The sequence below is a fragment of the Mixophyes fleayi genome, chromosome 6, assembly GCF_038048845.1.
Source record: "Mixophyes fleayi isolate aMixFle1 chromosome 6, aMixFle1.hap1, whole genome shotgun sequence".
NCBI lineage: Eukaryota > Metazoa > Chordata > Amphibia > Anura > Limnodynastidae > Mixophyes > Mixophyes fleayi.
The window spans coordinates 151,539,927-151,552,674 of record NC_134407.1 but is presented as its reverse complement, the minus strand read 5'-3'; the positions used below and the strand labels follow the sequence as shown (position 1 = coordinate 151,552,674).

The following is a 12,748-nucleotide window of genomic DNA, read 5'->3' as shown; positions in this document are numbered from 1 at the left end:
GGCAATGCCATCTGTTGTCCATCACTGAACTAAACACCAAGATATAAAAATGGACAAAAGGGGCAGCAATGATTGTCCATCGTACGATATACATAAATGTATGCTGCTATCATTATATGGCAGTGATGCAGGTACTACAGAAAATACTGTTGTAGATTTGAGGCTACACTTTGATCAAGTTAATTTTAATTCTTACAAAAGGCATCAAGATTCCAATTTATGCAAAACATAATCATGGAGTATGATATGTACACTATCTATATATGTACCTGGGAATGTAATATCTGTATTCTAACATATTTGTAATAGTACGTGCTCTCTATATTCGTCTAGGAATATGATACATGTGCTCTCCAGACATGAACCTAGGAATATGATGTGTGTACTCTCTATGCATGTACCTATAAATATGATATAGGTATGCTCTACACATATACAAAGGAATTATTATAGATATTTACATTTATTTATATAGCACTATCAAACATTGTACCGCCTTACTATTGGGAACAAACAGTAATAAAACGATACTATAAAGAAACAGACAGGCTGCACAAAACATAATTCTTTTAAGGAAAATAGGAGTTTGAGTGCCACAGATTGCATATTGCTCCAGGAAGATTGCACTGGGGAAATAATATGTGCACTCTCTCAGGTGGAAACAGAATTTCTAGAGTGACGTTTCCAAATGCTTCATTCTGGAACAAAACAAATAAAAAACTTGCTGCCAAAAGCCTGCAATAGGCACTTTTTTGTTGTCGAAGTGCTCTAAATGCGCTAAGACATCGGTTAATGTCTTTACCTCGAATACTCCATTAACTGTGTTTGCACATCATAAAGTAAAAAGTAAATAATGACAGACAACAAGTTTCATTCTGGAAAACTGGAGGTCAAGCTTTAATTAAATTGCTGTAGAAATGTGTGGCAAAAAAACAGCGTCATTCAGCTAAAACACCCAATACCATAAATAAATAAATGAGGGTACAGGCGTTTTCCCCCAGTGCCTCTTAGGGGGGACCTGCAAAACCCGCCTTTGGCTGTCGGTCCCATTGAAAAGTTAAACCCCGGATTTCCCTGCACATGCAAGATCAACACATACAGCAGCTCAATTAAGGGAGCAGTGCTCCGTGGTCTATCTTTTCTCAAAACCTCAGACACCAACGTATTTGTTGCCGACCATGAATTTCTACCCTCAAAGCAAGGCTCGTCCGACAAGCAGCCGTCTGCCACACACTAGAACTCCAAATAACTAATCAAAACCCTGAAGATCTGCTGGATGAAGAAACCAAGGTCCTCTTTTGTACGATGTACCTCATCAGGTCTGTAAAAGTATGCGTACTGGAACTGCAACAAGTGGTGTCTGATAACATAACCACCTTCCTTAATCAAAAAAAGTTACCGACCAGCTAATTAATGTTCCTCCGCACAGCATCCATGATCTTCATTCCTCGGGTACACTTTCTATATCTCCTGGGTATAATGTCAAACCAGAAAAGCCAAACAGTAGGTCAACGGTATATAAAACCCAGGAGCACAAGCTTGACATGGCTGTAGGAAATCTGTAGACTTCACACTGCCAGGTCATTAATGCCCAAATGAATCACCAAAACATTGGGAGACCCAGAAACGGAGGCCAAATCGTTGAAGTAGGCTTCCAGCTCCCACTGCTTTTCCCCTCCAACGCAACCGCTTCAACCGGAAAAAAACAGATGTATCTTGCTTCAAAGGCTGACTTCAGGCTCAGTAAATAAACAAATGTTTCATTACTCAGACTCTAACCATATTTCTGGGTGAATCTGTAAATAATGTAAACCCCAGTGTCAGAACAGGAATCAAGCTATATAAACAAGAGACAACCAAGGTTAGCAACAAGCAAGTAATAAAACCAAGTGATCTAGCCAAGGAAGCAGGGAGATGGGGGTACAGTTAACCCAAACAGGTCCATTACTGGTCTGTTCACAAGGCCCGCAGATCACATTTGGTCCACTAGGTATGATCACATTAGCACAGTCATATTGTAGCCTAGAGCAGCTGCATTTGCCACCACTTCAGATTATTATCTGATAGAGACTGGGCAGGATTTGAAAAAGATTGCTAGTCATTTCAGGAACCACACAGTGTCACGGCAATCGGGTTTCTGGGATCCGTTGGGATCAGCTGTAGTAGAGGTGAAGTGGAAATTAGGAGGCCGGATAAAGACTTGCGCATGGGTCATTTCATGTCAGTTCACCCAGGCCATGACACCCACCGATTCAGATTTTCATGAAACTTGGTACACCTGATACTACCACATATCTACTAACCCATGTAAAATTTATCTTCTCTAGGCCTCATAGTTTCTGATATATAGGGGGTCATAGTTATGTAAAATTGCTCAGAAATGCCACTCCGTTTTTAGCATGATATGTCTCATAAAAAAATTCACATCTCAGTGCCTAATTCACATATCACTTTGAAATTTTTATCCTTTGTCAATCACAATATGGAAATTCCAGAAAAAAAGTTTCATCAATCTTGCCTGACTGAGAGCCATTAAAACATCATTTACTTCAAAAATCAAGATTTCTTTGAGACCAAAATATGTGTGTTCAATAAGCATTATCAACCTGAGGCAGAGGATATAACATGTCCCTTTTTTAAAAAAAAATTAACCTTAAAGTATACTTTAAAAAGCTATGAAAGACAAATAATGGAATTTTGATTGCCTGTATGCGTTTTTAATGTTTAGTTAAAATTTTCTTTTAAAAACAAAAAGCAATTAGTTATATATATATATATATATATATATATATATATATATATATATATATATATACACACATATATATATATATATATATATATATACACATACATACACATATATATATATATATCCACACATATATATATATATATACACATACATACACATATATTATATATATACACACACACATTATATATATACATATATATATATATATATATATATATATATATATATATATATATATATATATATATATAAATAAATTGTCCCAAAAAACACTTAGGCTCAAATATGAGTGGCAGCCACGAAAGCCTGCGACCAGATGGTTAGTCCGGATAAAGATGATTACTGCAACAAAAAACAGGCAGGGCGCCTCATTGTGTATTATCAGATATATAATATGGAAAATTGTATTATGCTGCGTACCGTAGAATAATGATTAATAGTTGATTCAAAGATGGAGGATCCTCCTCAGAGACTGCTCCTCCAGATTTCCATCGAATAAAAACACAATACAGACAAAAGCCAACATAGAGTAGTATTGTAATAAAATCAGACATAAACTACCCCTCGTGCAGATCAATATGCCACCCTAAATAACTGGGCTTACTTATGGTGGATCAAATCATGAACCCATAGTAAAAGTAAATCATATAGATGGGGCACCCGTGTAGGCACATCTACATAAAAAACATATATTCTGCGTACCAGATATTCTTAGGACAACAGTATGTCTCAGAGGTAGAAGACTCTTTTCAGACCAGACATGTAACACTTCCGTCCCAACCTCGATCAATGGCGGTAATGACAAGGAAAGGTATTGTGTATATTACAATATTAATTTATTTAAAAAAGGCAAACAATGCACTCACATCAGGTACTGCAACAAGCGCTGATAAGGATAGTAGCTCGACGCGCTTCGTCTTGATAAACCGAGACTTCCTCAGGAGCAGAGTAATAATAGATGTATATAACATATGATCCCGGCTTTATATGAAGCGGCAGCGCCGCATGCGCAGAGACCGCCACTCTCGGCGCATGCATCAGAATAACTTTAATAGCGGTAACAAAAGGAACAGTATCGGAAACAGTATATAAAAGATAAACATAAATAAAATTGTTCAGATGTCCTCTACATAATGACAGTGAGTATCGGAGATTCAACAGTATATAACCATACAGCTAAAAGTGATTTAACACATACTTAAAAAATATATATATAACCTTCTGTACTTACATGTACAGCCATATTATATATTAAAATATGTACGGAGTACCTTGACTTCTGTGTAAGCAAAGACAAACTAAATCCCCACAACTAGTGGTAAAATACTGTGTGTTAGAAAAAGTGCAAAAGTGCAGGAAGTAGATCTATAACTAATAGATGGAACTAATATTGTTTTAGTAGAAGAACACATTAAATGTTAATTACAAAACTGAACGATAACAATGTTGACAAATATCAACCCAATACATAACACCCATTCTCGTATAGAACATATATAAAAAGACATAGTAACAAAAAAGCTCAATAGTGGACAAGTGAAAAAACTATATCCACATATCCATACAAGAATTACTGTTTGAACATACTTGAACTGCTAATGCATAAAGATTCTATAAATAATGGTGTCCTAATATATAGCAGAAATTAGGCAATAATAGCCATTAATCCATATATAACAATGAGGGTATAACATAAAGATAAACATTATAAAAAATGTAATATTAAAACCATAAAAAAGGGGCTATCTCATAATTTTCATTTAAGCCAGTAGGGGTCAGGGTGCCTAATTGGAAAATCCAGAACATTTCACGTTGAGAAAGTCTTCGCTGTAAGTCTCCTCCTCTTGAATTTAATAAAACTTTTCCAAATACATGAATTTAAGATGTTTTGGATCAGCATTATGTTTTAGTGCAAAATGTCTGGAGACAGAATGACTTTGTACTCTATTTTTAATATTACGGATATGTTCCTGAATACGCAATTCCAAAGGGCGTTTGGTTTTGCCTACATATTTTAATTTACAGGAGCATTCCAACATGTAAATAACTGAAGTTGTTAAACAATCCATTCGATGTTTAACATTAAATTTCCTACTGTTGTCATAATTATAAAAGTAGGTTATTGCTGGGTTCATATACTGGCAAATATTACAATGAGTACACCTCACCGAACCCATATTATCTGGTATAAAGCTGGAGAGTCTCTGGACCGTAGTATTATTCGCAAGTAGACTTGGAGCTACTAGATCCTTCAGACTCCAATTTTTTTGGAAAATTAGCATTGGTTTCTCTGGGAGTATCTTAGATAATATTGGATCCCTTTGTAGGATACCCCAGTGTTTATTTAATGTTGACCTAACCAAGTTTTCTCTGCTGTTAAATTCTGTAATAAAAGGTATCATTACACTTTTGTCTTGTCTTACTGTATACTTCAACGTTTCTGTTCGGTCCCTATTTCTAATTTTCCTAGTGGCCTCCTCAAGTAATTGATGCGGATATCCCCTTTCTTTAAAACGATCCAGATAAACATTAAGTTGTTTCTCAAAGTCGATATCCTGACTACAATTTCTTTTTATTCTATTAAACTGTGAAAAGGGGATATTCTCCTTCCACTTTCTCTGGTGACAGCTTTTATAGTGTAAATAGCTGTTTGTGTCCACATGTTTAATGTAATTTTTAGTAATTACTTGGGTCTCATTCGATGTTAAAATAAGATCCAAGTATTCGACCTGTACATTATTTATATTTGCAGTGAACTTAAGATTATACTCGTTCTTACCAATATACTCTAGACAATCATCGAGTTCCTCACGGGTGCCATTCCAGACAAGCAATATATCGTCTATGTAGCGTTTATACAACTTAATTTTGTCTGACAACGGATTAGGTTGGTATATATATTTAGCTTCCCAACTGCCCAGGTAGGTGTGTGTATATATATATATGTGTGTATATATATATATATATATATATATATATATATATATATATATATATAGTGAGAAAGTACAGCATTCACGGGAATCCAACACAGGCATGCTGAACCATTTAACTGTTTATTGGCAGATGTCAGGATGGCAAAACAGTTCCAACGCTGGTTCAGCAATCATATCAGAAACAGTGCACAAAAATCCCCACCACCTACATCTGGCTAGACATTACTTACCTGTCTGCAAACCGGCCTCTTACCGACATCGGTGGTCCCACCCACACATACAGACAGTGTTTATAACCTCCACCCCAAGCACTACAACAAATCACAGCAAACAAATCACACCCATGTGGAACACCTGTGTGTGTGTGCGCGCTACAAGAGGATCCTAGGGAACCTTTAACCCTGCAGACTAGCTGTGTTTTTAACAGTTCCTTTATAGGGGAACTGTGGCAAGTATGCCTCTTTTCCACAATATATATATATATATATATATATATATATATATATATATATATATATATACACACACATACATACACACATTATATATAATATATATACACACATACCAGTGTTTCCCTTTTGGAATTTTAAACACCACCATTAAATTCCTCACAAAAATTATCTCTATAAGGCCCACTTGCCCCTCTTGATTGCTTGTATGTAGTTTGTGTGGTTATTTTTTGTTTAATTCTAATGTTGTAAAATAACTTTTTCAAATAAATTTCTATGTTTTCCAAAAATGTCTGAAACAGAACAGCCTAATAAGCAGATATCTTAGTATACATAATCTGGCATAATTCATACTAAATTAAGAAGCTTTAAAGAAATTATTATTTCACAAGCCAACAAATATTATAATGTTGATAAATGTATTCATGAATGATCCTAAACATTCAATTTCCATTACAAAAATTATTCTTAATGGACAATGAAACCGATAAATTACAACTTGTACCATTTGCAGTATTATTACTACCATTAATGATTTAGGCTAATATAAAAGGCCTATTTCAAACTAGTTTAAGCTTGAAATACATCAGCTTAATTATTCATAATTGTTTATTGGAGATACCTGATGTCTAACTAAAGTTTAGACTGTACTGCCGTTGTACATAATCAACTTCCTTTTCAGGGAAGTAATACAGTCTTCCAGTACCCTTCGTGATAGGAGGGCTGACAGAGGAAATTATATTGCATACAGGAATGTAACAAATGTCTTCTTTATTTTGTAGAGGCCAGTGTTATGATCAAACAGGGCCATAGGGATGCATGAACATAAGTTCAACATCACATTCCTCCTTATCTTTTGATAGTACCAATCCAAAAAAACAATGACTATCATAAACACATGCTATGTATGAATTTGTACTGATTTGAGACATATTGACTGATCGATTCTTCTGATCTGAGAAATGGAAAAAGGAAATTAATTTTTTATCTGAACTGAGTCACTCTGTTCCTATTGAATTGTTAGACACGGGGTGAAGTGATGTAATCCTCTTGTACCAGGTACTGTTTTTGCCTTGGAAAAGCGGTCTTGTAGCTGCTTGCATGTTTCTGAAATGTTTTCTTTTGATATTAGCCTGAACATTATATTTGCAACTCTTGACTTGCAGATATTTAAGACTTTTTCTGCTGAGTCGATCACATCACCTGTTATTCTCTGTAGGCTCTCTCTGGCAACCAGATGCTTAATTATTCCACCAATGCCATCACAAGGAGATTTACCGTGACTGGTTGCAAAAAATGCCCATGATGCTTTCAAAGCAAAGTCTTGATCATTGCAACATAAGTTGAGAAAGTTTATGCAATTCTTATACTGCCCATCACTGAAGTAACACACGTTTTTCACAGCAGTAATGTTTATCTTGATGTTATGAATAATTAAGCTGGTGTATTTCAAACTTGAACTAGACTTTTATATTAGCCTAAATCATTAATGCTGGTAATAATACTGCTAATAGTATAAGTTGGAATTTATCTGTTTCATTGTCCATTAATCCACACGAATAGTTACCGACTGGAGTCTCTACAGCAGCAGATGGTAACACTGAAGTAACAAAAGGAAGCTGAATCCACACAAAGAGTTAATGGCTGGAGCCTTACAGCAGCAGATAGACGACAACAGTGGTAAGTTGGAACCAGAAAAGTGTGAGAAATGTCAAGTGCTCAGAATACGCAAGATGTAGCAAAATGTCTCGCCCAAGATGCAATCCTCCAGTGCAGCAGACAGAAGTCACGCTTTGTCTCAGGATTTGGAATGCTGCGTTCTGACAGGAGGGAGATGCACAATGATATGATACTGCCGATTGGCGTAAACAGGGCTAAGACCCTGATTCATGACATATAGAGCATGTATGGAAAGCTTAAAGGTACATATGTCAGCAATATATCACTAAAGACTAATAATGATTTCCTAATAGAAAATAGTTTTCTATAATATTTAAATATTTGCAGATGCAGCCAGCAGGCAGTGCATCTCTTGCTGTAACAGGTGCACCCTTGGGGTCTTAAGGTGTACCAACCTCATTCTTGCATCAGTTATTGCCGGACTCTACTCATGGGACCACTATTATTTCCTTTCAGTAAATGTCAGTTCAAACATAAAGACTGGAGTTGAGGGCCGGGAATCACAGTTAATACTGGACTGACCATTGCAGCTATGAAGTCAGTATTTGAAGTACACACTCTGCTTCACGTCTATAGAAATTCCTACTTATAGAAGTTTAGAGGTCGTTGGCTTTTGAGAAGAGTGGAAGGGTTCACGTTGGACTGGTGTGCTCCTCTGAGAGCAGCCGTGGAGCTATCTCTGCAGGGTGCAGAGTAGCATCTGCGGCTTGTAGAAGACATAGGGGCAGCCATGACTCAACCTGGGGATCAGGCTGGCATCACAGAAGCAACGCTGAATGGAAGTGAAGCGGGAGAATGGGTCTTCACAGAAAGGGAAAAAATAGCAAGGCGAGAACAAAGGAAAAGGGGAGAAGACATCAGATAAATGTTAGGGGGAAAGGAGGGAAAACAGAAAAAAGAAAAATGAAAGAGAGGAAAGAAAAAACTACCAAGAAAGATGGGGAGAAATATAGGAAGAATTGAAAGCAAAATTGAGATGCAGAAAATAAGAAAAAGAAAAGAAATGTAAGGAGAAGGGAGAACAAAAACTGACTACAAAGAAAGGGGGGAAATACATGAAGAAATTGTAAGCCAAAATGGAGGTGTAGGTAATAAAATTGACTAGCAAACCAGACAATTTCAAACACCCAAGAGAGATGGGAAGAGATGGAAGAGAGAGATGCAGGAAGTAGCAGGGGATCTATAGAATAAGAGAGATGAACAGTCTATAGGAAGGAGCTGGGTTGAGCTAAAATATTATTAACCCATGAGAGAATGTGGAGTGCCCAACATTTGCATTTACATTATCTCAGTCCTAATTGGGCTTCACTTTACTATTGAAAAAAACAAGTTCACTTGAGGAAAAATGTGCTGCTTACTCAAATTGTGTAAGATATTGTGTAAGATGCTATCTCATAAAAACTGGTAAGTAATATAAGTGACCACTTAGACGGCAAGTCATGCAGAAGCAGCTACTGTGGAGTGATTAGTCCGGCCACACTGTGAATTCAGTCTGATGCAGGAGGGAAAATGTGCAACATATTTGTATCCTCTTCAAACAACACCTTCAAAGTCGGAATAAGGGTTTGGAGGTGTCCCCCCAGCACCTACCACCGAAGACAATTATTTACCTCATGCATTTCAAGGAGACGTCAGGAAGCCCCATAATCCAGTGCTCAGATGAGAAGTGAAATAACTTTCTGTCTGAGCAGCAAGGAACGATTCTGCAGAACAGTGCCAGAGATCACATAGCTTTACTTATTAAATATAGAACATTAGTGCACTAGATCTAAAACATCTGAAACATAAGTAACAATTATATACTAGAGCTATGTAAGATCAGTGATGGTGTTCATTCCAGAGGGGGGTATACCATTGCCAGAGTGTTATCTGCCACAGATTCAATACAAGCTGCCAGAGGTCCAGGTCCAGGCAGATGGAGTCCAGGTCCAGAGGGAGTCCAGATTTTTACCTGTTGTTTGCAGACTCTCTCTTTCCATTACAATTGGTTAAAGGGCCTTTGTACTACAACTTCATGGCAGCATATAGAAGGGAGTCACGTCACTGGAGAAACACCCATGACTTTGATATAGGTTTCCAGAACAAGTCAGAATCCACAACAATTTTGAGTAACCTGTTACATACTACACCGCACAATACATTGGACTAACAACCAGTACTGCAGGCTGCCTAAACTAGAAGTTTGGGCTTAAACTGCCCTACAATGCCAGGAATACTCCTCCCTTCATCTATTGTACTTATCTGTGCATATTCATAGGGTTACCACCATTATCATTATGTTTCTAACAAACATTACATAGGCTAGGCAACTAGCCACATCATTGTTTTCATCGTCATAAGTATTATTGGAGTTACAATCCCATTATAAATTACCTTTGCCTTCAGATTGAAAGCTGTATTCTTCATTGTCTTCATTGCTGTCACAGATCTCAAACAGAAGTACAGCTAGGAGTCACGAATTTGGTGAAAACACTCTGTGTTTATTTGCAGAGAGGTATTAACAACAGGTAATAAGGAGCAGTGATAAATACCAGGTTCCAGCTGATGCAGAAAGTAGCATGAATGTCCAGAAACAACCAGGTAAACGGTAATGCAGGGTAGCAGAGGGTAGGTATTAATAACAGGTAATAAGGAGCAGTGAAAAATACCAGGTTCCAGCTGATGCAGAAAGTAGCATGAATGTCCAGAAACAATCAGGTAAGGACCACAAGAAATTACATCAGGATTGGACAACAGGAAAGGACATCACAGGATGGGACAACAATAACCAGCCCTGTGTGCTGGGAGTGACAGGTATATAAAGGGAAAACCACACCCAGGTGCATGGGATAATTGGTGAACAAGTTAACCCCTAAGGCAAACAAGAAAGGCATAATAGCAGCACCTCTGGTAATCAGAGGTACTGCTGCAATACAATACAATAATAGGACACAAAGGGCAGGAGCTGCCATGCAAAGCAGCATGTAATGAATAAGCTGAGGGCAGATCGTGACAATTGCAGAGAGATTTATTATTCTTCTTCATCATCGCAGTCAACATAGTTGTTAACATAATGGGGATGATTTATCAATCCTTCGAAAAAGGAAAAGCGGAGGTGTTGCCCATAGCAACCAATCGGATACCAGCTATAATTTATCTAATACATTCTGGAAAATGATAGTAAGAATATTGCTATTGGCAACACTTCCACTCTTCTATTATAGGTTTGATAGATCTATCCCTATATGATGCTACCTCATCTTGTTAAAACTCGGAAAAATTTCATGCTTGGAATTCCCATTTCATCCACGTCTTCTAGTTAGATCAGGGAGTGTGCCCGCAGATTTGATTGACAGCGTTGCCCACACTAAAACCCACGTCCAACCCAGTGACTTAGGAAAGGAGTATGGCGCTTAACATGGTACTACTTCACATCCACATTCTAGACAGCTATAATAACTGACAGTTTAGTAAACACAGTCACTGCTGAAAATGCAATTTCATCATTGCAATCACTGTTTGTTGCTGTAAAATATAATTAGCATTGTCTGTCAGTATTAAATGTCTTTGTTCAGTTAATCCTTTGCATTAATATTGTGTAATTGCATTTTTTCTATTTTTCATAATTGCATTGATCGCAACCCTTATTAGAGACCTTTAAGTTACAAGACCACTTAATACATTTGCTAAGTAGCTTTGACCCCTTTTCGTGTGTGTGTGTGTGTGTGTGTGTGTTGAATTTAGAATTGTGATTCTATGATGTTCGAGAGGAAAAGACCTGTACATGCATTTCTGGCTGTTCCAGAATAGAAAGATGCTTTGAATACCTGTCATAAGAGAGTTGTAATTATCTATTAGCATAGACACAGATATCTTCCAATGAGGTCACAAGGAGGGGGTCAGATGGGGGGAAAATATGTTTAAATTATCCTGAAAAACTGTCATATTAATGGAAACCAACTGAGTTGGAGAAATGGTCCATATTTCTATTATCCTTCCATAAAACATAGGAAAATTGCTTTTCTTTTATTCTATTTCTGAATTTCTTCTTATTGCTTTTAAAGAAACTTGTTTATTTAATATTGCTGTATGTCATTTTGTTATCCTATTTTTGTAAATGTAAGAATTGTGGATATGTCTCCATATTTAATTCCTTTTAATGTGCTGACTGTGTGTTCTTAACACATTCTTGTTAACCATATTCATTTATTAAAATGCTACTGAAATACAGGGGAATTGTTTGGTAACAAAAACTCTGGTTAAATTAAATTGAATTGCTGTGATGATATTTTGAGTTAAGGGACAACAAAGACTCCTGCAAAGTGCTGGCTTTGAAATCAAATTTTTGTGGAAGCAGTTTTGAACTAATAGTGAAGGTATGATATAAAAGAGGGGCTTTAATCATTTTTACACAAACCAAGTGGCTGTGTTGTGAGTAACCCTTTGACACACACATACGTCATACAGGCTCAGGTGAGTGCTACTTACAAACTGAACGGTATTTCTCTGAGAGGCTAGCGCTCACAAGCAGGGCCCTCTCTTTCTCTCATCTCCTGTTCTCACCTCCTTGTCCTCACTGAAATGTTCCTTTACATTCTGCTTTGTCTTCTAATGGAATTGCTTTCTCACGTATCATACTGAAACAATTGTTTTATCACTTTCTGTAATATGTATTTTCTATGACAGATCGTATACAGAAGATGATGATGGTCATAATATTCTGGTCCATGCTGACATGATAGCATCATGCAGTTGCAGCAGATTTGTTCTACCACATCCTAAATGTGTTTTATTGCATTGAGATCTGGTGACTGTGGAGGCTATTGAAGTGCAATGGATTTATTATCATGGAACAAGCTTGCGATAATGTGTGTTTTCTGACATGAGTCCTTATCCTGCCGGAAGTAGCCATTAGAAGATGGGTAGACTGTGTACATAACCAG

At 36.9% G+C, this 12,748-nt stretch overlaps 1 protein-coding gene across 2 annotated transcripts in view; it reads right to left on the bottom strand.

Annotated features, from left to right (window-relative positions):
- The window catches only part of LOC142160429 (chloride channel CLIC-like protein 1), a 284,558-nt gene that overhangs the window by 83,330 nt on the left and 188,480 nt on the right, over positions 1-12,748 (bottom strand). Inside the window, exon 4 of one of the 2 annotated variants that reach the window (XM_075215317.1) lies at positions 3,021-3,100. The exons of the other annotated variant lie outside the window; for it this stretch is intronic. Within the exon in view, the coding sequence (XP_075071418.1) occupies positions 3,098-3,100 (3 nt within the window). The 3' untranslated portion in view covers positions 3,021-3,097. Of the gene's footprint in view, positions 1-3,020; positions 3,101-12,748 lie in introns of those variants that run through there. 2 annotated transcript variants of the gene reach the window in all.